This window comes from Plectropomus leopardus, chromosome 16, assembly GCF_008729295.1.
Source record: "Plectropomus leopardus isolate mb chromosome 16, YSFRI_Pleo_2.0, whole genome shotgun sequence".
NCBI lineage: Eukaryota > Metazoa > Chordata > Actinopteri > Perciformes > Serranidae > Plectropomus > Plectropomus leopardus.
In genome coordinates this window covers 17812884-17839754 of record NC_056478.1, presented here as the reverse complement: position 1 = coordinate 17839754, position 26871 = coordinate 17812884, and the positions used below count along the sequence as shown (strand labels likewise).

The 26871-nt window shown below is 38.4% G+C and overlaps 1 protein-coding gene across 3 annotated transcripts in view; it reads left to right on the top strand.

The window, feature by feature from the left end:
* slc24a4b (solute carrier family 24 member 4b) overlaps positions 1-26871 on the top strand; it is a 44887-nt gene that overhangs the window by 6315 nt on the left and 11701 nt on the right. For all 3 annotated transcript variants that reach the window (XM_042503555.1, XM_042503557.1, XM_042503556.1), the window contains exons 2-9: positions 541-648; positions 16691-16767; positions 20571-20645; positions 20747-20831; positions 20981-21084; positions 22660-22734; positions 22839-22864; positions 23770-23823. In XM_042503555.1, the coding sequence (XP_042359489.1) occupies positions 541-648; positions 16691-16767; positions 20571-20645; positions 20747-20831; positions 20981-21084; positions 22660-22734; positions 22839-22864; positions 23770-23823 (604 nt within the window). The remainder of the gene's footprint in view (positions 1-540; positions 649-16690; positions 16768-20570; positions 20646-20746; positions 20832-20980; positions 21085-22659; positions 22735-22838; positions 22865-23769; positions 23824-26871) is intronic.

The following is a 26871-nucleotide window of genomic DNA, read 5'->3' as shown; positions in this document are numbered from 1 at the left end:
GTGCGAGTTTAAAACGCCGCTCGGCTCGTTGGTATGATTTTACATAATAGATTTGGGACAGCAGTTTTTTATGTCCTCATTATGGAGGCTTAAGAGCAGTTTAATGAAAAATGAAACTTGTATGCTCCTCCTCCACTCACCCGCCCGAAAACATAATGGCACAGCAGCTGCATGTTGATGTGTTTTTGCTGCCGCCGGGTGAAAATGTCATATCTACAGAAACAAAAACTTTTAAAGGATTAAAGAAAAGCAACCTTATTTGGATTAATGACCGTGATCATGAGCATGGATGTTTTGGGTCATACTCTGTGCTAGAGCGGCCATGTTATTTTTTTTTTATTTTATTTTTTTTTTTTTTTACAATGTGCAAAATGGAGTTTCAAGGTCTCCTTGCGGCAAAAGCTTTGCGGCTTTTAGAAGTGTTTCCAGGAGATCTTTGGCATAAAGCTCTATGTGCTGCAAACTGGCACAGTCAACTACAAGCTTATTTTATTTAGGCTGAATGTATGATATTCAGAGCTGTTTTGTTTTCTGTTGCAGGCCATGGGATGATCGTAGAGAGACATCCAAATCATGAACCCTGGGGAAGAAGGCTTATGGCTTCAACGCCGGACAACGAAACCGAGCAGAAGAACTGTTCAGAGCCAGGTATGCTGTGAGATTAAAGCTTTTTTTTTTTTTATTAACAATGGATTAAGTGACTGTGTGTAATGTAGTAAAGGTTGCTTATATTGATGAACCAAAAGAAAATCGCCCGATCCTGCAGCCCTGCAATGTTGTTTTCCCAGAAAAAAAACCTGAAAAACACACTGTACACCACCTGCCCAGCACCAAACAGCAGGCGAACAAAATGAGCAACTATCTGGTGAACGCAGTAGAGACAGATATTTCCCTCGGGAAACAAACCAGCTTAAAGAAGAGTGAATATTTGGCTTTATATATGTCAGGTGGGCAAAAACATGACTGCGAATTCATGGTAACGTTGCTCCGCGTGTTAACAGGAAGTGGTTTTCTAACATGTTTGCCGTAAAGAAATTTTGAGGTCTCAATAGGCACGCCATGAAATTTCATGCCTATACCAGTGAAAATCTACAATTCTCGATACCCAATTTTAACACCATGATAAAAACAAACCATACATCCCATCTACTTGAATTCCTTTATTAAAAACATTTAAATTATATTGTAGATCTGCAGGCCAGCGTGGGTCCCTATTATTTTTGTAGGTAAAAAATATATGTATTACTATATAGCCTACTATATTTTAATATATTATATTATGTAATTCTAAGCTGACAAAACAAACAACAATATTGGCCTTCAGGGCAAAAGACATGGCAGCATTTCTTTTTGACAAATAATGGCCAGTATGGAGAGCGATGTTCACAATATGTATATATATATATGATTATTTAAGCCTGGATGACATTTAACAGTTTGCTTTTTAAATAATCTCCCTGTATTTGTGTTTTTATAAGCCATGTGGTCGTGGTGACGTAAATGCCGCCGTCGCTGCTCAGATTTAGCGACGTATCTGCTTGCTATGATACCCATCAAATGGTGTGCAGACTCTGCCTACTCGGCTCACACTCCTCCTCAGCCTTGAATGGCTGGGTGACGGTGACGAGCTGAACATTTTTTAGCTCTCAGCAACAAGAAAAATGCCAATGTGCAGCACTCGGCGCAAAATAGATACTCAGCACCTCTGGTAATTTTAGCATAGTGTAAATATGTGGCGCTCATACTGTAAAGAGTTAAGTCTCTGCTGGCTCCTGGGGATAAAACCATTTTGTCAATGAGTCGAGGTGGAGTTGTCGCTGTAGCTGCCCATATCACTATCCTCCACATATTGTTGTTCTTCTGTGCTGGTTGATTGCCCCTCTCTTTGGTATTTAACGGCAGACACTCGTAGGCGCATATGTTGCTGCGTCAGCTCTGGAAGTGTTGCATCCTTGGTAACTACACTACTGGAGAATCACGAGTGCACGCGTTCTGAATTTTGGCATCCACTTAGTACCAAAGTATAATTTCTGATAACGTTCCCACATGAGGTGCCAATGCTGTCATCAGCTTGTACTGTTTTCCCCAAGCATGAAAAAAAAATCAGTGAAAACTGCTTTATATGAGTAATTTTACTCCAATCTTATAGTCAAGATCACTTGTGTCAAAAGTTGAGAACAGCAATGCCAGAACAAATAAAATGGTTATGAAGACACATTAAACCAGGAAATTAATTTTCAAATGCAATGGTATATTCTTGTAAAGTTTGATGTTGATCTTTATGCGCTCTATGTATGTAATGCACAGAGAATGACTTTTTCAGTCAGAAGATACTTAATACACAGGGCACTAATGTTACGCTCTATTTACTGGGATGTATTGTTCTAAGAAAAATGACACATCATAAATATTGTAGGAAAAACTTTTTTTATGTCGATAGGCTGCTTTAATTCATCTCCTTACAGAGTCTCTATTGTTTTGTCTCAGTTTAGATCACTTGCGCTGCAATAAGCTCTGAAAGGACTACTAAAAGGGTCAACTATTGATTGTGTTACAGCGTCTTTGGTACTCTAAAAGGAATAAGCATTTTCTATAATTAGTAATACTGGACTCTATGCTGACAGTTCCACTGATGCTGCTGACATCTGCATCAGGCTATGGAAAACATTAAACATACTGTTTTTTTTATGATATTATTGATTGAAATGTACTGACAGCTTTGGCAAGAGATTTGTTTGTCTTAGTTTGTCAGTTCAATGTCATTTTAATTGCCTCAAAAACACAGGTTCATTTGAGCTTCATGTGATCCTGCATGACTCAGAGGGGAAAACATAAAACTGTCAGGATTAGAGGTTTAGTATCAATAGGCCATTTCATGAAAAATATACACCAGCTTCTTCTGGTGCTGTGGCCAATTGACTACACAGGGTTTACCTGCTCTTACCACAACTCTAAATCTAAATTCATGAGGTGAAACCATGTAAGACCTGTTCAGGAGACACATCACTGTGTGGAAGAAAGCGTGCCTCCGCTCATAGACGAAAAGCTTGTGCTCATGGCAGACATGTAAACATTAATGTTGTCCCCCTCGGCTGACCTGTAACCATAAACTGTATACAAAAATGGAAGTAGCCATCGCAAAGTCATCCGTTGGTTTGGGGACTCGTGTTCATGTGTTTCTTGCTTTTTTGGAGGCAGAAGTGACTATATTTCGAAAGAGGGTGGACATTACCCTACACTAGCCTCTAACTTAGTTTGCATGGTGCATTTACAATCTATGGTTAACTGTGATAATACTAATGTTATTTTTTGCTGGCGAAAGACAGGCTATCAGCTATAAGCATAATGTACCATTATTTACCAGAAAAAAACAACTGAACATCTCACAAAGGGGTCTCTTGGTACAACTTACCGCTGAACAAGACCTTTTTTAGACGTTACAGTTATATGTGGTTACGCCATAGTTACGTTACCTAAACAATGCTGTCAACGTGGTAGTGACTTGTCAGTGGACGGTACCCATCTGTCCCTTAGGGTTGCAGCAATATACCAGTTTTAAGGAATACCGTGGTATGAAAATTGATGGTTATCATACCGTGTACATTTACTTATCCAAGGTTAAGACAAAAAAGCAACTAGGTGGAAAATGTTACCTAAGCATTCACATTTCCTTTCCTCCTCAACCGCCTGTCGGACTTTTTACACATAACGCTGTTTACAAAATGTTTTAAGTTCTGTTTTTATTCCTGTAAGGGTCATTGCAACTTATAATAGGCCTACTACTACTACTAAAGATAATTTTGTAATTGAGTGAAACTGTATATTTCATTAGATGGTTATCGGACTGAAAATTTCATATTGTTGCAACCCTACTGACAATTAAAGCAACCACACCTTTAGTTATGCATAACTTTTGGCTGTCATGAATGCTGAAATTGGCTATAGAGACAAAAAACAATTTCATTCCAGACTGTAAATGTGTTTATTTGTGCTGTAAAGTTGGGCATTTTAACATGAGGGTCTATGGGGATTTATTCATTCTTGGAGCCCATTCAAAGAATTGCAGTTTTTGGCACCTCTGGATTGGCTTCACTTTTTCGGCCCTGGGGGTCGCCTCTTGGCTGTAAAGTTTGCGAGCTCAGTGGTGCTAGGTGGTTCAGTTGGAAAACAAAGTTCTTACATGAAACTGCTCACAACAAGGTCTGCGAATTATCTTGAGTAACCGGGTCATTATTTCTGGAAAGAAGCATTGATGTCAAGTTTTTCAAACTTACTTTTTGCATTCTTTGAGCATCACAAGCCAAGTGACATTTAGCTCCATTATATTGGAGAGAAGGCAGACATCTTCTAGCAAAACAATCTAGATTGATAAATCGTACTACAGCTAAGAAGAAAAATATGTATTTTTGATTTTAGGGTGAACTGTCCCTTTAAGCCCTGGGAATAATTATTTTTTTCTAAATTAGGTGCAACTCAATATTTGGATTTGTATTACTATTTGTGTTTGGCACGCACAGGGATGACACCAGGGCGCAGACAATTTAGGAAGTAATTTAAAAATATACCTTTTTTTTTTTCTGCATCATCACAAGTGACCCGGTGAGGACTAACTGGATTTTACTTCATTACTGGTCACAGCAGGCAGAATCCCTCAGAGATTAGTGAGTCATTGGTGCTGTAGCCTGCTATTTTACATAGAAACAAGCAAAACAAACATTTATACACCAGTGACTTTAAAAGTGTTCACATTTAAACGGTCACAACACTGGAATAGTTCTGAGTCACAGTGGGGTCCCATTGAAATGAGTGCCAAATGACAAGATTATGTGCTAAATTTTCCTCCTAATCCTCCAGGATTACCTTTTTTTTCCATTCAAATATCTTCCGCACCGGAGGCACCAGACTGTACTTCACATTCCACACATTTCTCATCGGCTCTAGTCCTCTTTCCTCTGATCACACCACTGCTCTGCATCGTCACTGTGAGCTGATCATATGACTCTTTGTTCTTGGGTCTTGGTCTTGTGAATAATCCTGTCATAGATGCAGATTTCAGCCACCTCAGTTGCCCTGTTCAGTTGTAGACTGTTTGAGTAACTCAGATTGCAACTATATGATAGTCATGCCCAGCTGCAAAGTATTTAATGTTGCCTTTACAGCATAACATACTGCAAGAACAACACTTTAACAAGTAATTTAGACTTTTTTTCCATCTTAAAATGGGGTAATTTTGAGTGGAAATTAATATATATTTCATGATTTATGTAGAAATGAGTCAGTATCTTGAAACAGGACGAGTCTAATCACTACATATAAGAGGCGAGGACTCAAGTCTAGTAACTTGGACTTGAGTCACAAATTTGATGACTCTAGACTTGTTTTGACACAATCAAAGAAGGCTTACTGCTTGACTTAGACTCTGACACCAATGACTTCATTTGGACTTGAGCTTTTTGACTTAAAACACTTGACACCTTCCCACAAGTCCAAAGATTAAAAAATAAGTTATTTAAAAAGTGTGCCACAAATCAGTTCAATTCTCCTCATTTCCTAAAAGAACTAAAGTTACCGCTATTCATTTCCAGCAATTTGACATTTGATTCCCGGGATCTGCTTTGTTTAAATGCAGTCAACAGCATCGAGTCAAGTTGCAAAAGAGAACCAGAATGAACTAAAGTTACGTTACTGGTGGGTAGTCTAAAAAAAGAACAACAAAAAAACTGCGTGGTGGTCAACAAAAAATGAATTGAAGGCAAAAGTTAGGGGCCAGGGGCGCAATAACTTCCAGCTTTGTTTGACATTATAACTTGCTCAAAGAACGGTAAGTTAAGTAGTAAGCTCATCTTAACATTGCAAGATAATGCTTAACTAACGGTATTACTGTGAAGAGCATTTCATGAGTTGTTTGGGACTTGAGATTAAAAATTTAGGACCTGGAACTTGGTCGGTTTTGACTTGGAACTTCAGCACAAAGACTTGTGACTTGCAGAAAAATTATTTTGTTATACAGACAGTATCAAGAAAATGGCACTTAATTCCAAAAAAAAGTCTTGCAACTAGTTGATTTGTTTTTGGTAAAATTAAATCACACATTAAGCTTTTTTCATGACATGATTGGACATTATTTCAGACTTTTATTTTAATAATCTTGGCTGTTCTGACTGTGGGTCATGCCAGTTTTGCACTCATCAGCTGCACTTTGTAGTTGTAAATAATGCTCTCTGTTGTCTGTCATTTACATCTCTTCTAAGATGTACTGCTATCAGAAGGCATTGCCTGACTTCATTTGAGCTGTCTTGTTTATTTTATTGTCAACAATTTTTTCATTAGCTTGATTTTTAGTTTGGGCCTTCTTGAGTTTTTATCTTGGTGACATTTTAGTTTGTTTTACTCTCCTTGCATTTTAAATGTGTTTAATTTCATTGTATAACCCTTTGTAACTGCGTTTTTAAAGGTGCTATATAAAAGTTTAATATTAGAGATTTGGGAAACATGACTCCAGCAAATTAGCGTATATGAAAGCAAGCAAGAGTTTTCTAAGACAGAAAAAGAGAATTAGTCTCACATAAATCATTTTAAGCGCGGGTTTCTGAGCCTGACCGACAGTCTGACTGACAACAATTAAGTCGTTCATGTTGCACTTGTCAGGGCAAATTATTGCGAGTGAAACAAAAACCCCTCAGGGACACAAAGAAAGCATGAATCAGAATGGATGTTCATGGTCTGTGAAAGGTCTTTCTCGGATGATAGATTTGTTTACCATTAACACATTTTCCCAAGAACTGAATAGACGTCTTGGTTCTCACAATAAGTGAGGGACATGTTGTTTTAGATCAGACGCGCGTGTTTGTCCTGATTCCCTTTGCAGTTGTTTGTCCAGAGCTGATGATCCAGCAGTGGACGAGTGATGGCACTGGTGTGCATCCCTCTTGGGCAAACGGTGGACAGACCACAGCTCGATTGGCTGAGAATTATTATTGGAGGCTTTTGGTTTTATGCTGAGTGTGTGCAACATCTGAAGCTCAGTTTAATTAAACCGCTGTTTGTGGGCTGCATAGATTACACTCAGCCAGCTTTGGTCTCTCTGCCTTTTCCTCATCATTACTTGTGTGATCAGCGAGGGAGCACTTTCGCGGGTTCACGTGGTGCTAATGTTGTTTCGCTTGTCCTGAGACTTGTGCTGCCATTCATCATAAGTGCCTCCTTTTATTGGCCTTTCAGTAATAACTCCTGTTAAGCATGAGGTGCTGCCCAAAGTGTTTTTGCACTCCCTCTTGACTGCAAGGGGCTGACACAACCTCTGAATACTCTTTATTTAAGCGTCACATGCAGATCTGAGTCATACCTCCTCTTGAGATGCATTTCCCCTGTAGCAGTCCCATGACGAATGGCACTCTTAGGTTTTCACCTAAATTTAACAAGTTGCATAAACTGTCTGGAACAAAAGTTGCAGCCATTTTTATTTCCCAATTCAAATGTTTTGTGGGCTCTTCCAGGCTGTGTGAGGAGTGCGATCAGAGATGTGCATTTGCTTTTTGAGGTTTACTTGGGGACACAGAATATTAGATTATATTCCCCCATGTGGGACGGACTGATGCCAACTGTGGAGCAAAGAAAATTGGAGAGGGGGCAGAGCGCCGTGGCTAATGTTCTGTGGGAGGAATAATTTGCTTTTAATAAAGATGCTGCTAATACCGTATATTGAAAACTCCCACTTGAGCAACATAATTGGCCCGGCAGAAGTCGACGACGACGGTGCAAAAAAGCAGAAGTGAACAACAAAGCAAAGGTTTTAGTATGGTTCGGTTTGTACTATGAATTAATCCGGCGGGATTTGATTGTAGTGGTTTTAGATATGGAACTAATCTGCTCACGGGCAGAGGGTGCACATGTTGCATGTTGGGCTTGAAAACTGGCGTTGGTGAGGAGGAGCTGTGGGGTACTGTGTCCCAAAAAAGTGATTTTGTCTAAATGTCTGTTGGTGAGTAGAGCGTGAGTTCTGCTGTTGGCAAAAACAAAAGGCAGGATTTGAGGCACACGGGAAGATGGAGTATTCTAAGCTATTTGGGGGGAGTATGCAGGAAATTTGGCGGCAACATGAGAGGTAAATCAGCCAGCGCATGGCGGCAAGTCCACGTTCGTCAGCTCAGGGAAACACCAGAAGGAGGCTTTTTAAAAGGGAATTACACAAGCGGGGATTATGCTGCTGTGCATAATGGAAACTGACCTCGCTTTCCTTCTCGCTCGCATGCCAAAGGCAAAACAATGTAGCAGAGAGGGGGAGCGCAGGCATGAGCACCTGCACAGAGCACTTTCCGCGCTGCGCAGTTCAAACACCCCTGACCTCTTTGTGTATTCACTCATTCACATTCTGTTCTGCTTCAGATTAGCAGATTTGTTACTCATGCGTTTTCATTCTGTTCTGCTTTTGGCTGTTATTTTTTTATTAAAACTGATGCTAGAGAGGACATGTCACCAGGTTTAAAGGAGCAGTGTGTAAGATTTAGGGGGATTAAGTGGCATCTAGTGGTGAGAATTGCAGATTGCAACCATCTGAAAACTTCTCCCTGTTAGATTTCCTTAAGAGTGTTCATTGTTCAGGAGGTTTTTAGAAATTGACCAGGTGGTTTAAGTCAGTCAAAACACTGAATAAAGCAGTTTCACCGTACAAATTAGTCTTTCTATGACGCTGTTCAGTATGTTGGAGATGGCCACTCGCCAAGCATCTACCAATATGTGCTCACCTTTTTTATCTGATAACTCTCAGGAGGTTTTTGCTGTGAGCTGCAGCAGTCTTGTCCTCTCCAACACAAACCAGATGATTTAAACTCATCAAAACACTGGATAAAGCAATTTAAAATCTGTGTTACGACCACTTCTTTAGGGCCTGTCCATAAAGTATATGGTTTTTGGTGTGAGATTTATACATAATTAATGACTGTATTTGGCATTAATATTACATTTTCACGACATGAACTCCTTTTTGATGTTGTAAAAAAATTCTCCTGACAAACTCTCTTGGGGAAAAGAAAGTTTCTCAGGAGAACTTTTTTTTCCACCGCTATTTTTTTACACCATACATTTTATTTCTCCACCCTCAACCCTCATATTCTTTGTTTGTTTTGTAGAGTACATTGTATAAAACTTGAACATTTGACTGTGACTGTTGAAAATTGAAATGGCTCTCTCTATTTTGTCCATTCTGGCCTACTGTAGAAACTCTGCAGATATAAACAATTCAGTCCAAGGCAACGAAAACACAATAATTCTTATTTTTGCTGATTATACACTAAAGAAAGCATACTTATTGTATTATGTTCTCTCTGCCAATATATCCCCCTAAATCCTACACAGGCGTAGCTTCGAGGTAGCTCTGCTCTCTTTGTTGTTGCCATTCCATACCTCACCCCGAGGGAGCGGTTTACCCATTTCTCTTGTCCACAGCTGAATGCATACGTCTCACAGCGGTGTCCCCTTTAGGTTGTTGAACCAGGAGTCCTCTGGTCCACCAGCTGGGACTCTTTCAACGGCCTGATTGCTCACTCTCATACACATAAAGGCTGAGGGGAATTGATGCTAAAAGTAGAAATGTAATAGGTATGCGAGTGCGCTCATGCAGGTGTAATTGCATGTGTTTAAGCGCTCACATGTGAGGGCAGTTGCGCATGTGATGCTTGAGCATGTGAAAGTATTGACCTAACAAGCGGATAATCGTGTGTGTTTTGGGGCTCTTTTCCAAACGTATTGTTTCTGTGTGACAGGGGATTTTCCAGTAAGGCGACTCGTGATGCTGTAATGTTTACAAGAATGGCTGATGTCGCTCGCAGTTGAGTCATGCCGCTGCTCACCGATGTCTGCTGGAGCGAACTAATTATCTAATGGAGTAATAATGACCCAGAGGAATCGTTCTCCTCTGAAGAGTCTCTTGACTACTGTACTCGAGTGTCGACTGTATTGTGTTAATGACCTGGCTGGTCTGCGGGTCGGTGACAGAAGGTAGCACCAGGCACTCTGCCAAAACATCTTGTTCACATCATATTTTTATCTGTCTGATTAATATGGGATGGCATTTGTTGTGTTTATCGGAATTATCTATTTTAAGATTTAGCAGACACAGTATTGTGAAAACATACTATTTGTTGCTCCATCTCGGTGTTGTCCAGGACACCACAGGAGGAGTGTTGGGTGGAGGCTGGCCTGCTCTGTGCACTTTCCTGCCAGTCCGACTATCTCAGGGACAACAGACGGCACAAGGATACTGAGCTCCATTATGTAATGACGCCATAATATCTGGAATATTACCAGATTATGGAATAATGATTGCACAAATGTAAAGAATGGCTGGCATGCTCTGACTTTAATACGTCAATAAATTAAGGTTATCTGAGCGGCTTTTTGTATAATAGGAGAGACTTAAAAGTGGCCTGTGTGGAAAAAATATATGTAAGACTTGACATTTTTTAAAAATTTATTCAGTGCTTTAAATAACTGAACTTAGACTTAATTTGAATTTATTCATTGTGCAGCAGTGCCACATCAAATCCAAAGAAATATATACTTGTGTAGTGCACGTGGAGCAGGAATCAGATGAAATTGGGTCTTAGGGACAGTGAAAAAGTGCAACCTTTTTTTTTTGAAAGCAAGACCCTCCCCAGAATTATTTTCTTTCAAGCCTCCTATTGAAATAGAAAAAAAAGAGTAACACTTTCCCCAGCATAAAGCTTTAGGAATGAATCCCAACAATCGGAAATGAGTTTTAACATTTCAGCAATTGTCTCAGAGTCAGTGGGTTTTTAGTTTTACGCCTGAAATCTGTGGTTAGAGCAAGTTTAAGGGACTTTCATGTTTTCCTCTACAACATAAAATATGTCAGTAATTGTTCATTTTTAAGCTTTTAGGGGTTGCTATCAAGTTGCTAAAAGAGACTATAGAACATCATCAAGCTAAACAGGGCTTTACAGCCTCGTTGTGGTAATATCATTTAGTCACCTTAGTGTAGTCAGTTTAAAGCCTGTATTAGCTCTTTGCTTCAGGCGATTGCATTTCTGCCTTTAAAATGATAAAAGTAATGCTCAACTGTGAAGATTGCCTTGCTTAACAAAACATGTGTCATTAACTTCTGTTTGCCACAGAGTTTTTTTCTGTAATAATCTGAAATCCAATGGAGAAATCCCAAAGGTTTTTTTAGGAGAAAAACATTCAGTTTTTTTAAAAAACTTTTTTCCTTTTGGTTAAAAAATTGCTGTCCTGTTGATATACATAAATACATAAAACCACTATTATAAACTGTATGATACAAACTGTAAATATTTAAATCTTGAAAGGGAAGGCTGGAAAATGTACTTCTGTGGCTGAGAAACTACAAAAATTACCTTCCCTGTTCTCCGCAAAAGCAACTCTTTTCTAACCCCCTAATAATTTTCATACTGTCCCTAACTGTCAACAGTTTAGGCAGCGATGGTGGCACTGAATCTCATAAAATCCTCCCAACACTTCTTGTGAGAACTCTGTGTGGACTTGTCATTAAGTCTGGGGTTGATAAGCTGAGGAGGAGGGGGTTTGGGAGACAGATGAACGAATGTGTTGCCAGTAATTTCTTGTATAAGCGCCACAATCAGGTGTCCAAACAGAATCCACGGTTTATTTATAGATTTTTAGCTCAGTTTCTAAAGAGGACTTTTTTTTTGCCTCCTGCCTGCCATGCCGGTACAGACATCCCTCGTTCATGCCCTCGCTCCCTCATTGCTTCCAAAGACGACAGCGTTCCCACGCAAACAAATCGGAAGCATAGTTTTAGGTTGTTTGGTTTTTTTGACTTTAATTAAAGGTCCAGTATGTAATTCTGGAAAAGCTGATTGTTGAGTCTCATTTCCAGTTCATGAAATCCTCACAAGTTGGTTCGATGGTTTGTTGGATTCAGACTAAATCACCAACCCTGAGCGTTGATGACCCAAGAATAAGACTCAGTTGACCATTTTTTTTTTTTCAGAATTAAATACTGCACCTTTAGTATGACAAACTGGTCATTGGTTCAAGATGTCAAATATTTATATATTTGTACAAGTCTGTAGCTCATTGCCATATTTCATGATAAATTTAGGCTACAACTTATCCGTTTAAAAAACAAACAACAAATGATACACTCTGAAAGTGTCAAATGACATGCATATCCAAAGTCCAAACCAATGTCTGATCAAAACACAAACATTTCAAGTATTTATGATAGAATTATATGACATGGTCTTTTATTTAAAAAAAAAAAAAAAAAAGCCAAACACTCACTAGTTCCAGATTATTGCTTGTGAAGATTTGCTGCTTTTCTTTGTCTTATATTTCAGGAAACTGAAAACATTTTGGTTTTGGACTGTTGGTTTGGGAACAAGCAATTTAAGGATGGCAACTTAAGGCAATATTCTATATTTTTTGATATTACACAGACCAAATAATCTATTAAGTGACCACTGCAGGTGAAAACTGTTTTTTAATGCACTGGTTAATTTTAAGATTTTCTATTTTGCTTCCATGACATGTCTTCATCAATAGTGGATGAAAATGTACACATACACATTTAGTTTATTTTATTTCATATTTCTGTTTTGGAAACGTATGCAAAAATTACACTTATTTAGGACTTATTTAAACATAAAATTTCAGAACACTTCTAATACAAAAAATGGTTGTCTTTATGTCAGTAGTTAACTTTGGTCTAAAATGTACAGAAATCTCAAATTTTTTCTCATATTATGAGCTAGAAATCTCCACTAAAGTAGAGCTTACATACCAAACTAGTCTAGTTTTATTCCTATTAGTATAGTTACATTTTTTACAGAGGGGTTTCTTTATATATCATTCATAGCCTAATTTATAGAACACTTTATTTCTGAAAACATGTTAAAAATTGTGTTTTTTATGATGACTGCTGACATTATTTTCTGAATAATGAAGTGATATGAGATCTCCAAAGTTTTCACCTTAAAAACCTTTATCTCTAATATGTCAACAAAATGAACATTTTTGAGCCTGGCTTCATCCAATGTTCAGATTTTTGTTCTGGAAATGTATACAAGTCAGTGCATATTTGATTAGATAATTACTCATTTGTGGATCAAAACATAACATTTCTGAAAACTTGAAGTAAAAACAATAATTGCATTACTGTAAATAATCAACAGGGGAAGTTTTATGGTGACATCTATTGGTCCTAATCAGCCGGGGTATCTCCCTTTTAAAATCATGAATATCAACAGAGAGTACATTTAAAAAAAGGGAAAAAAGAGCTGTAACCTTAAACCCTCCTAATTCATGATACTGTAAGGTAATTTTTGCATGATAAATTATTCTAACTTATTTCAACCTGTCGGCAAATAAATTTTGCCACAAATCTCTCCACAACGCATGCTAACACTGTTTCTTCTTCAATTTCTGTAAAAATGACCCCTAATTCAACTGAGCTACATGTCATTTATGGTTCTGTTTATGGGCCTCATTTGAGATGCATCACTTAAGCAGTCTGTTTCTGTTGTCCTACATCTGTGCGTACGTCCTGCTCTGCCCTTGTGTGGGGAAAAGGCTGTAGAAGCATGTTCACGTCCGGTTTGACCTCTACAGAGAGGAGACACAGACAAACCCTGTAGACGCTGTCTGGTTGAATGTTTACAGGGAGTCTGAGGTCACCCCTGCCTGTCTGTCATCGCTCTGCTGTTGCCCTTTAAACACCTTTTGTGATCACTTATTTTTTTATTCGCTCTTAGCCAGACCTGATTGTATATAGAGGCAAGGGGCTGAACATGTAACCAAAGAAATGGCATTTAATTATTGATTAACGGCAGACCTGCAGGTTTGGTGGCTGGACGTGGAAGCAGGAGGTGAAAAGGCTCGGACAGCAGGAAATTCAAACCTGATACTTTCCACATGCTTTTTCAGAGCAGGCAACCTTCAGCAGCGAGAATAATGTATGGTTGTGGGGCTGTTTGTCCATGAGGTATCGGTAGGAGTTTAGCCTACTGTATTGGCATCAGTTTGTTTTCAGTCACCTCTGAGGGCACAGCTGACAAATCCTGTAATTGATTGCGCCTTTGCTTGAGGCCGTCGGCTTTCCGACACGTTTCGTTCAGCACATAAACCTGTCAGAGATGAAATGAGCTAAAGCTGCCTGCCACAGTCAGTGTTGTGAAAGATTTCAATGTCATCCAGGTGATTTCCAGTTTATTTTTTAAGGTCATAAACGCATTACACACACGTCCTTTTTATTATCGTTATTTTGTCCTCTAATCAGATGCATTTACTGTGTCATGGAGGTGGTCTTAGTGTTGCAGTGAGACACCAAAACTCCTCCAAATTGAGGCCAGATTAATTTGCATCCCACAGAACCAGAGCCTTAACACAAAGACACTACAAAGCTATTTCTGGCAGAGATAATGTGTTAGATGACATAAAGAGATACAAAATGTACCGCATTTCCATATATGTGATGTAATTGAGTGAAATCCAGGAGGCGTGCAGTTCATAAAGTGGGCTTGGACCTACATACTGTGGAGTGTTTGAATTGCCTTTGCAATGTTCCAAATGCTGCGCTGATTCAGTCATGTGTGCACAATATCGGATTTCATAAAAAACAGGTGATAGTGAGGCTGGGACAGATGCGGTGAGGAGTCTCAGGTGAGCACTGTTCCGCTTCACGAGTCCATATGTGACAAGGGCCCAAATCTTGCCTTTATTTTCTGTTGTTAACAGCATTATTGTGATGGCTCACACTACAGCATTTTGTTTTCACATCATGTCAAACACTGTGCTTAAGTCGTACAAAAGCAAAGCATTTATTTGTTTATTTTTGTTTTTGTAACCATGTTGGCGTCATGGATTGAGTGACGGCAAGGTTGGTTCAGTCAGACACTTTGATCCAGACCTAAATATCTCAACAACTATTGGATGTAATGCATTGAAACTGAGACATTCTTGGTGCCAAGAAGCTTGGTGAATCCTTTTGGCTTTGATGATCCTTTAACTGTCCATGTAGTGCCACCATGAGGCTTACTTTATTTTTGTGTGTGTGTGTGTGCGCGTGCAGCTTTTTCATTAATAGTTCATACAAACAAAAGTTTTGAGTGCTTTTATGCCACTGCCAATACCAAAATTCGTAGTTAGAAAAAGTGTTGAAGGTAAACTAAAATGAAGATCGCCTTTGGCTCCCTAATCCCTAAATATTAGGGATGCACAATTTTAATTATTTTGCACATTGAATGAATATTATATACATTGAAATGCATTTTATTTCTCCATCTGCTGGGGGGCATATCAGATATCTGCAAAAAATCCAATATTGTACATCCCTACTAAATATGCTCTGAAAAACACACCAACTTTACAGCTAATCACGGTCATAAATAGCAGTGAAATACTCTCAGTGGGGGTGTGAAAGAAATATTTCCCCACTGGAAAGATGATCTTTTCATAAAACGTTGTTCAATGCAACACGCAGATACATTTGACACTGGTGTTGCATGACCAGAGAAAGCAGAGGGCTATATGATAAATTAGACAACAAAATTAAACAAAAACCTATCAGTGACAAAATACCACCACATAAATAAGAATTTGAGTATCTAAAAATTGTTTAAACAACTGAAATCCCTTATAACTTTAAAAACAACTATAAAAGCTCTCTAATGCTAAAATCTTGATTCGTTGTGAGCATCTTAGCAGCTTGAAGTTAGCATTTAGCTCTGAGCACTGCTATGCCTTAATACTCACAGAGCTGCTAGCATTAGTAGTCTTGTTTGTTTTTTCTGTAGTTGGACAGTTTATTCTGCCTGCAGTATAAGGATAACCGAATCTTAGAGATGGCTGATTCTTGTGTAAGCAATATGCTCGTGATGCTGCAGGCCTGTTACATGAAGAGACAAGATGTGAGCCTGCCGCTCGGGGCCAACAGAAGCAGGTCGGACAGAGGCCCCTCGCCACAGATGCCGGGTCCCATCAGGGAGACAGCCAGCTTCTGTCTCCAGCCAGGTGCACTGTGGAGCGGTCTTGCTCCCAGAGATGTGAGCCGTATGGTGGTACCATGATCACACTGTGTTCCAGCTGGAGCTCTGGATGATGGATGATGAATCCTCAGCATGGGAGGTTTTTCTGCCTGCTTGCTTTAATTCTGTATGACTTCAGGCTCTTAATATAGCCCGCGCTTTTACGTCAGTTTTCAAGGAGGAGATGTGATGTTTGACTTTATTTATTTTTTTCCGTGAATAGGCATGAAGTCATTGGTTGCCGAGCGGTGTGACATACTGCTGAAGATGATTTTCAGAAAGTGTCGAGAGCCATTTCGGTCCTTTGAAAATTCAGAGCGCTTGATGTTGTCTGAGTTTCCAGCTTTTTTAGGATGATGATCACACGATGCTGTTTAATTTGCATTTGACCCTTTCTGGCTAAGGTGCCCTGTTTTTAGGCACACAAGACATTTTTGCTGTGTTAGATAATCCAGTGGAAAAAGCAGGAACAAGAAACATTTAGCCGTAGGTACCATGACCAAGTTGATTCAGAGTAGGCACGCCTAACCAACAGGGCACCCGAGGCAGGCGTGCTGAGACAAACACCCGTTGTGAAATCACGCGCTCCTCTGGGGGTGGGTCGGGGACATGTACCTCGCTGTCATGCTGCTGATGTGTGGTGACCGTGACATTTCCTCTCTCCTCAGCAATACACGAGTTCCCCGATGACCTTTTCACCTCCAATGAACGTAAGAGTGGGGCCGTTCTGCTCCACATCTTGGCGGTAAGAGGATGTTTTTTTTTCTTGATTAAGCTGCTACACCAGCATCTCTCATCACACAGTCCCCGTCAGCACCCTCAGTAGAGCTAAGATGGTTGCAGGTGGATGTAGATGTTTCTCAGTCAGAAGCCTAACTGCTTGTTGTTAGTCTTTGAAGCCTGGAAGGGAAGAATAGGGGTCGTGGTGCCAGTTTCTGCTCAGCCAGTTTGTACAGATGCCACAGAGGAGATTTTTAATGCTTTAAAATAAATTTCTGATCACAACAGTATCAACATGCACTAATTCTTGTGTTAAAAGAACGCTATAAATGTAAATTCATACACACATGACACAATAATGATATGATAAAATGAATGAAAGGGAAGAAATAAAAAATGAGCTGTTCAGTGTCATTTTGAGCATAGAGGTTCAAGCCCTTAGTAATAGATATAATTGATGTCTAGTCATAGTTAAGGGTGTGGTGACAGTTGAGTCGGCAATGAGGAAAATAGTCCTTTCCCTTAGCCTTTAAATGCTGGCAGGATGTAACAGACTTGCCTGCTTCAGTACATTTCATACATGTTTCGTAGATGTGTTTAAACTGGCCATAATATCAGTAGCCTACAGCCTTTAACATTAGGATGTAACAGACTTGCCTGCTTCAGTACATTTCATGCATGTTTTGAGAAAGTATTGCAGTGTTAACATAACTCAGCGCCATTAGTTCATGGATGAAGATGTGCTATAATGTTATCACGCCAGACTTTGTAACCTCAGGAACTTCAAGCCAACGGTTAGATCTTTTTTGTTTAACCAGAAACAGCCCTGAAATCCCACCACAGTCCATTTAAATAAACCGTAACTTTAGCATGTATAGAACCAGCATATTTTCTCAAATAACTGTGTGAATAAAGGTTTTATTTCACCCAGACCAGAGTTGGTAATTGTTAAAACAGTGGAAAGATGAACCACAATGGTTTATGTGAGTTTATTTTGTTTCTGTCCCCTTTGAATGAACTGTAACTTTATGATGATTAAACTACTGTTTTTTTTTTTTTTAATTGAGTCTGGTCATTTTGACAATAGTGATTTTGGGGCTGTTTCTAGTCAAACAAATAGGATGTTAGTCTTCAACAAAAGGGCCTATCTTTGTAGGGATCCTTTCCATAATGTTGTGATACATTAAGAATAACATTGAGCCATTGAGACACAGCAAAATAGGGTCCAGCTTGATTTTTTTTTTTTTTTTTTTTGACATGCAGAAAGCCACATAGCGACATGGTAATATGGTAGTGGACATGACATTTTGTGGGTGTGCCCAGAAATACCAATTGTTTCATAAGTGCCGAGGAAGGTCGTGGGGTAGTGTGAAATCCCTGGTAATGGCTTTATTCTTAGAACAATGACGAGACACTTGATAAATACAGGTCCAGGGCAGGAAATAAGGACAGGCACATGTCCATTATTTATATTGTATGAGCTGCTTCTCAACATGAAAAACCATGATTGTCTTCATTCAGTCATGCTAAGCTCCACTGACTTGACATAAAGCCACCTGTGGAGTTCCTAGGTATTGTGCGGCAGGTTTTGCTCTTCATGCTGGATTTAACTGGCTTTGAAAAGTTTCTTTTTGCCGAATGCAACCCAGGGTTTTAGACAGGATTTTAGAAATGCTGTTGTCATGAGAACTCCCTTCTGACACATTCCTCATCCTCCTACGAAAAATTTGACCAGAAACCAAAAATAAAATGGACATTAGTGAACGTCTTTATTTAACCGAATGAAATGCTGTTTCAAAGCTCTGGGACAGAACATTTTTAATAATGTTTTGTTTCGTTGGATAGCTTCACCGTTTTTCAAGTTTGTCTTAAAGTTAGTCTTATTAGACATGAAATCCACTGCAGCTCAGCGAGGAAACACAGAGGGAATTTTGGACTAACAAACTATAACATTAGGAGATACACATTTAATTTGTCACTTACATTGGAGTTGCAATAGGAACTTATCTTTTAAAAAAGGAGAAATGACTACAGCAAGCAAAACTTATTTCAATGCTTATATGGACACCCCCAAAAAATGTGAAGCAATCCTTTCAAAGTAGTCAAATTGAAGGGCGGGTCCTTCTGGACTCCCTTTTCAATTGGAAACAACTGAAACTCAACTGAAAAAAGCATTGAAGTAGTTTACAGCAGATCTAATGCTATTTCAGTTATTTAGTTTATTTGTTAATGTGTGACTTTTGGAACCAAACCAATGTGGCATCCACAGCAGAACCTGGGTTTATATAGGAATGACATCGCACAGTGTGGAGAGAACTTTTAGAGGGTTTTGCAAATGCATTTTGAGCTCTAAACCTTGTATACTTTGACCAAAATTTGAGTTTTTGATTGGAATACATCACAAACCCTACTGGAAAACTACAGAATGATTTTATAAAAACCTCAAAACCTAAAAATAAACATTGGAGCCCCCATTTAAAGGTCCAGTGTGTAGGATTTAGGGTCATCTGTTGGCAGGAAATAGTATATACTTTTTAGCACTATGTTTTCATTACAGCATAATCACCTGGAAATAAAAATCACTGTTTTTTGTTATTTTAAAATGAGCTGTTTATATCTGCACATGGAGCAGGTCCTCTACTATGTCATCCACCTGAACAAACAGATCAAACACTTTTTGACACATTTTTGTGTCATCCACCATAATTCCTACGTTTCTGCATCATTACCGCTACTTAAGCCTACAGATTTGATCTTTAAAACCAAAAATCTGCAAATCTTCACCTCTGAGTTGTTATAGTTGGTATTTTTACTGATAAATAAGCTTGAATGATAAATAAATTTTTGAAATCGTTTTCCAGTCCAAATCAAACAGCGGCTGTAGATTGGGCCACCACAGTTCTCAAGTATTTGACAGATGGAGTAGTTAAGTTCTGCAACCTCTCTTGAGAGGTGCCACTTAATCCCACACACTGGACCTTTTAACATGTTGACTGAAAAAAAAAGAAAAAAAAGAAAAATACTAGAAGCAGCTTATAAAACACTCACCATGTGTATGTTTTTAACTGTTGACCCTCCTCGGTTGATGAAATCCCTAAAGTCACAAAATAAATACATAAAATAAATAAACTGCATGGGGGCATGACCTCATTGTTATCAATGGTAGCTCTGGCCCTGAACACACACTGTCTTTTGACCTTTTTTTGATTGACTTGTCAAGTTCACTGACATGATTAATGAACAGAGGTTGCATCAGCAGGGAGATCCTCACCTGAAATATTGAGAGAGTAGCAGTCCAGTAAACTGCCCTTACACTTCATTAGGTGTCCCCATCTTTATGTTCCACACTGATGTATGACTTCTTCTTTTCTTGGCTTCACTGCTGAAAGGAGTAAAATGAAGTGTGTGTGGGGTCTGATCAAACTGCGGTCCTGTACTGCCCCCTGTGGATAGCATAGAGCAGAGCACCGCTGCTGGGGCTGCCGGTCCATGATGATGTCAGAGCTGATCTATAATTTATAGAGATCACCTCAGCTACTGAAATAGGCTGCCCCTCCTCTCTCACATCTATCCTGACAGATCCTGCTTTTTTCATATTGTAAGAGAAAACGGCCTGTCACTGCACTGACATTTGAATTTAATACAGGCACTATTTTAATGGGGTGCTGCGCTTTGAGATTCCCCCTTCACCCGTCCTTTAGAGTATCTCACTCTGTCAAGGGTCTATTAACTCAGCTAATTTCTGCTGATTAAGTATGTATCTACACACACTTATTCTCCTCACACGCACACACACTTGAAACCTAACTCTGCTGGTTCTGTTTCCAGGCGCTCTACATGTTTTTGGCCCTCGCCATAACATGCGACGAATACTTTGTGACATCGCTGGAGAAGATCTGTGAGGTACTTGGGGGAGTTGTAGTCATCCATCTTTGAGTGTTAACAGTCACACAACACGGCTTTGTCTCAGTGTAAACAAACACATCTTTGTTTTATTTCTGCAGAAACTAGATCTGAGTGAAGATGTTGCAGGAGCCACCTTTATGGCAGCTGGCAGCTCTGCACCTGAGTTGTTTGCATCTGTCATTGGTATACACACACACACACACACACACACACACACACACACACACACACACACACACACACACAGATATACAGTATGTGCATACACTCAGACATTCCCAGATGGTTGGTGTCACCACAGATTCTGATTGGCTGTCTCTCCCTCTTTGCAGGTGTCTTCATCACCCACGGCGATGTGGGGGTGGGGACCATTGTTGGCTCAGCGGTCTTCAACATCCTTTGCATCATCGGAGTCTGCGGGATCTTCGCTGGACAGGTGTGTGTGTGTGTTTGTGTGTGTGTACAGGGAGTGACCCACTGCTCCGGCTGCATCATTCTGTTTATTTATAGACTGCAGAAAAGCACATGTGTGGCAGAAGTTTTTTTTTTTTTTTTTTTGCTGAGGGGAAACAAAGCCATCTGCTTCAGTTTGCTTTCTCAGAACAGGTTTTAGAGAAAATGGAGAGCTAAAATTTAGAGGTGTAAATATATCATAAATCTGTGTTTCTTTTCTGAGCTCTCTCTGTAAAAGTTACATTTAAGACTTGTTCATTATACCACGTGTTAACCAAAATGTGCTGCCGAAGTCAAACACACATAGATGCAGTAAAGAAAAGTGAATTTTTTTTTATCATGCTACGATAGAAGTTCATTATGTTACAGAATCTCAGCTTGGTATGCATTTTATCAGTTGAAACCTGAGCAAATTGGTTTGATTACTTTCAAAAACATGGGAAGAAGGCAATAAGAAATGAAAGAAGAAATGACATAAAAAATTAGCAAGAAATTAGTAAAAAGTACATGAAAATGACCTAAAAATTTAGTTTAAAAAAAGAGTTTTTAAAAAATGAACAAGGAAATGACCTGGAAAAAAGACTTAAAAATAATTATGGAACATAACTTTTAATATGTTATTCTGATAATTATAAATATATTTTCCCCTAGCATTTTACTCTTTTCCTCTAGACATTAATCCCTAGCTTTTAAAAACAATAATTTTCTAAATCAACTACTTTCCTGTAATTTGTGGAACATTTATGAAGTTGCTCATTGCCTTTTTTTCAGTGTTTTTGAAAGAAATTGCACTCATTTGCTTGAGATTCAAGGGTTTAAATTCTCATGAAAAGTGTGTGAAAGCAGCACAAGAAAAGCAATATCACTCCAGTTTTCAAAGGGTTAAAATTAAAAAATAGACTGCTCCACATAGCAATTAAAGTATTGGGGGTTTGAGAGCATCCCCTCCTCCAAATGATCTTCAGAAAGACTATTGTGAAACCGGCATCGTATCCTCATACGACAGTTCTTATGATATCCTACAAATTAGTGCACCACAAATGATGTTACGAACTTACAGCAAAGGCACGTACTGAATGGAAAGTTAAGGAGGGTAGGTTTAAGAAAACAAACATAATGACAACACACCTTAAAATGACACAAAGGTCACTCAGAGTTCACACAACTGCAAACACCGATCTCTTGGGGAAAGTCCCGTGTTTCCCTCTTTATTGCTGGCAGCGCATTGGTCACATAATCACTATCTTCCCAAATTTGTGCGTTTTACACAAATCACTTTCTCATTATTACATAGGATATGTACAAATGTAGGTGCATCACTTTTTGTCGGAAAACATAATGCATCAAACAACAAAACTCGGGACAAAAAAACTGACAAAAAACGGTGTGGAATGAGGGGCTGTGTTGCACATATTTCAATGCACTTTGTGTGTTTTCTGCACTGTGCATTTTTATGTGTCAGCCTTTGTATTCAAGACAAATTTCCCTAAGGACAAAGTCATCTTGAATCTTGAATAGATCTAAATTATGACTGTGCACTTTTTCTGTGTGAAATCAGGTGGTGATGTTGACCTGGTGGGCAGTTTTCAGGGATTCCTTCTACTATATCCTGTCTGTTGTGGCTTTAATTGCAGTAAGTTGGACCACATTGCATTCACTAATGAACACCTGCTGTGACTCCCTTGATTGTTGTTTTTTTCCCCTAATCTAAAAGAAATTTTTCCCTCCGTTTTTCAGTTCATCTACGATGAGAAGATAGTTTGGTAAGTTATCAATCCAGTTTAATTGTAATTATGCAACACATTCTCACTCCCAACTTGTCGTATACCGATGCTTCATCAGTGGCCGTAAAGGTCTTAACTATTAGGCTCTAGGTACCCCTCTAACATTGGTTTTGGATGTTCACAGATTGTGTTTTACTTTATGCTCATTACAAGCAATAAACTTCAAAACACTGGTTAAGGCAAGATCATAGATTGGTTCAAAATAGGGCTTTTTGTGACTTATGTAATTCAGTGTCTTATGACGTGTCGCCACCAGCGTAGCATGCCACACATATTAGTACACTACTATGTTATTAAAATTACTTCACATAGGAAACAAACAGCGGTCTCTGGGGTGAAAGTCCGGAGTTTGTTTGATCCATGCACCTCCCCTCCAGCCCACCCTATGTGGACTTTCTTGCTCTTTATAATGCAACCTTTGCTTAGAATGTGAAAAAAAGTATTACATGTTGCCACAAAAGGATGCCTCTGTGCGGCATATGGTGAGAGCCGGCAACTTACATGGGTATTTGACAAGTTTGGAGTGAGATCGAGTTGAGATGTGTCCATAATTTGAATTCATAAGCAATAAAACACACCCTTGGTAAATTCTACACATTTATCTACTGATTCAGAATTCACATTGCACTACAGTTTGACATGTTCCTGATACTGCTATTGCCAGTGGTCATTGATCAGCAAAAGTGACATAGTCTTACTTTAAAGTTTTAAAATTCCAGGTTTTCTTACTTAATTGATACAGTCTTAGTAAAATCAAAATAGTGGCTGTAGCAGGCAGCTAGAAGTCCTGCAGATGTTCATATATAAGATGCACAATCCTGAATATTCTGTTTTTTAGAGTGTGTTATTTCATCCCCTTAATCCTATATTTTTCTCTTCATCAGGTGGGAGAGTTTGGTGCTGGTGGTCATGTATGCTGGATATATTCTTGTCATGAAGTGAGTCCTGCACACTTTAAAACCACTCTGTGTTTTCCTTGTTTAATAAAATACCCACCACAAGTACCTGAATGTATGCATGTGTAGGGATGCTTAAAACCTCTTATCCAGATGTTAGCTCATGATTTAACTCAGGAGCCCTCAGGGGGAAATTAACCCTTAGAACTCAGATTGACATCAGTTTTGTTGTGCTGTGTTCAGATGCCTTTCACAAGCATTTAAATCTCTGGAACCTGAGAAAAGTGGTTTGATTTCATTTAAAAACACAAGGAAAATAAGCAATGAGCAACCTGGCAAAAAATGTCCAGCAAATTGCAAAAAAAAAAAAAAAAAAAAAAAAAAGGAAACTAGAAAATAAATGAATTGAAATTTGGCTGTGAGGAAATTAGATATTATTTGATATTATCCAAAAAAAGTGGAAAATGTCCTAAAACTATGTTTATTTGTTTGTGTGTTTGTTTGTTCTATATTTATTATATATTCGAAATTATGTTGCAGGAAGAAAAAAAATCTAGCACTTTACGAGTTTATTTTTCTTTTTTTGTTGTTGTTTTGTTACATTTTCTTTGTGATTGTTTTTTTTTAGCTTTTTGAAAGACAACTTAATTTTTGCTCTTTTTTTGGGCCATTTGTTGTTAAGTTGCTTTCTGACTTCTTTTCATGTTTTCACATATTGAAAAAAATAAAGCCAATTTGCTCAGGTTTCATAAGGTTAAGTACAGTAATCATGCTATTTCAAACATTCAGGGTGCAATTTTACCATTTATATGTAGGTCTTTTACAATTTTACTACATGTCAAATATATCATTAATTGTAAATATTAATTGATACATACACTTTAGTTTATTGCTGTGCCTATCATTTTCCATTTCAAATTTCTGGTGTTTAGAAGTTGGTTTTAACAGATAATTAACTCTAAATCCCCAGTGCAGATGCATTTCATCCCATAAAACTGTCTGTCCCTTGAAACAGACTTGAACCTATCATCTCCTGAATTTGAGATTATTATAAAAGGATGAGGGGGGGCCGGGGCTATCATATTTTTAGGTTACAATCTGCCCTGAGAACTTTTCATCTTCTGCCTCTTTTAATCTGTCGCCTTTCAGCTTGTCTGAGCAAATTGTTTGCCTAAAATACAGACACTATTACGCCATATTTGTGTCTGTATAGTCCAAACTGCTTAATGCCAACCCACGTCGTCCTGTACCGCTGTCTCTGTCCAGCTGGTAATCTGCGTTACACTCAGCAGCAGCCTGCTCTCTCCCTGCCATAAGAGTTTAATCTTTCTCCCTCTGCAGTGGCTAAGAGCACAGGCTTAACCGGATCACTCCTCTCCTTTCTCATTTGGAGGAAAGAAGTGCTTACTGTAGGATGTGCTGTCATATGTCTCCCCTCTCCCAAAAATATCCGTTGACCATTTTGGGCTGTTCCAGTCAAAATGGAGTAGAGTGGGTTTAATATAGCTGCGATCAGAGCACTGAGATGACCTTCCAGGGGCTCGGCTGTTATTTCTTTCTTTTCTCTCTCCTCAAATAGCACACATGCTGCCTATTGTGTAAAAAACAAAAAACGGCATAGGGCCAAATGTTACGACACAAAATGTAAAAATAAAAATCTCTTTGAAGGCTTTTGAATTTTAGATAATAAGCATTTGCTTTTGGATGTTGTTAGTCAAGTATGCATGAGCCCAAAACTGACTAAATGTATTGTATCGTCCAAAATGTAATAAGAAACTGACATCCTGCTTCTAACCTCATAACAGTATCTCCAATTTATCTTTTATCTTCATCAATGGATATTAGTGTTTTTTTATAATTTTATACAAAGTAAACTCAAAACTTTGAAGAAGGATTAGTTAAGTTTGTCAGCATTTTCTTGACAGCTAAAATGCCATAGCCACTGTTAAACAAAATTAAGGCCTTAATAGGTATTAAAATGACTTTAAAAAAAAATCTCTCAACTCTTAAAAATGCTCAGACATGGGAAATAGGTTTTTATGAATTGTATTTTTTTCTGATGTTGTAAAATAAAATAAAAAAATGGTAACATCTATTATTTTTGTGGAATAATTTAATAAATATTCTACATCTACTTGTCATGATGGGAATCCAAGTGGTGGAATCTCACATGCAGAGTGAAAATCTCAAAATAGCCATGAAATCAGCCAAAATTGTCAGATGTTTCCCACCTCTGTTGGTAAACTCAAATAGATACTTTAATGATAATATCATTGTTCCACTCTAAAAACTTTTTCTTCTAACATTTGATATAGACAGTTTTTTTTTTTTTAAATGGACACAACCATCATGTTTTCTGTTACAGTTAAAATTGGGGCAAAATGAAATTGTCCTCTGTCATGCTTTGGCCATTAGAAAATTGGTTTTAAACTCCATGCTGAGTGGCATTAAATAAGTATTTTAAAAATATATAATCTTAAATCTAACGTCCCCTAAGTTTTGCAGCCTTTTCTCAGTTTTGGGCTCCATACTTTACAATCTTAACAACATCTTAGATAACCACTGTTGTTAAAACTTTAACTCGGATAAGAAAAATCTCAACATAAACGAAAATAAAATGTGGAATTAAGATAATGGCACTGAATTATTTCTTGCAAGGCATACAATACAACACATTTGTAGTTTTACTGTTAGCTGTTGAAGGTGTAGAACCTCTGAAAGGGATAAAGATTCTCTTGTGATTTTGCTAGTGTGACTTTGCACGCATTTTGTTCAAAGGCAGGCAGCATAGTGTGTTCAGTCAGCTATTTGTGATCCATTTTTCTGTAATGGCACTCATATGGTCTCATTGAATGCCCGTGAGGCTTATGAAAGCCTTGTGATTGGCTTCTGGGAACACTTTTCTCCCTTTTCTATTCATGCAGAGCATATTTCAGCCATTTTTTTGTGTTGTGTAATGCTGATGCTGTTTTTTAGAAAGTAGGTCACCCTAAATTCATTCTATAGAAGTACGGAGAATAAACAGGTTATTTTAACTAATGAATATGTACAAAAGTATATCTATATTTCAAACAAGTTAGAGCCTTTCAT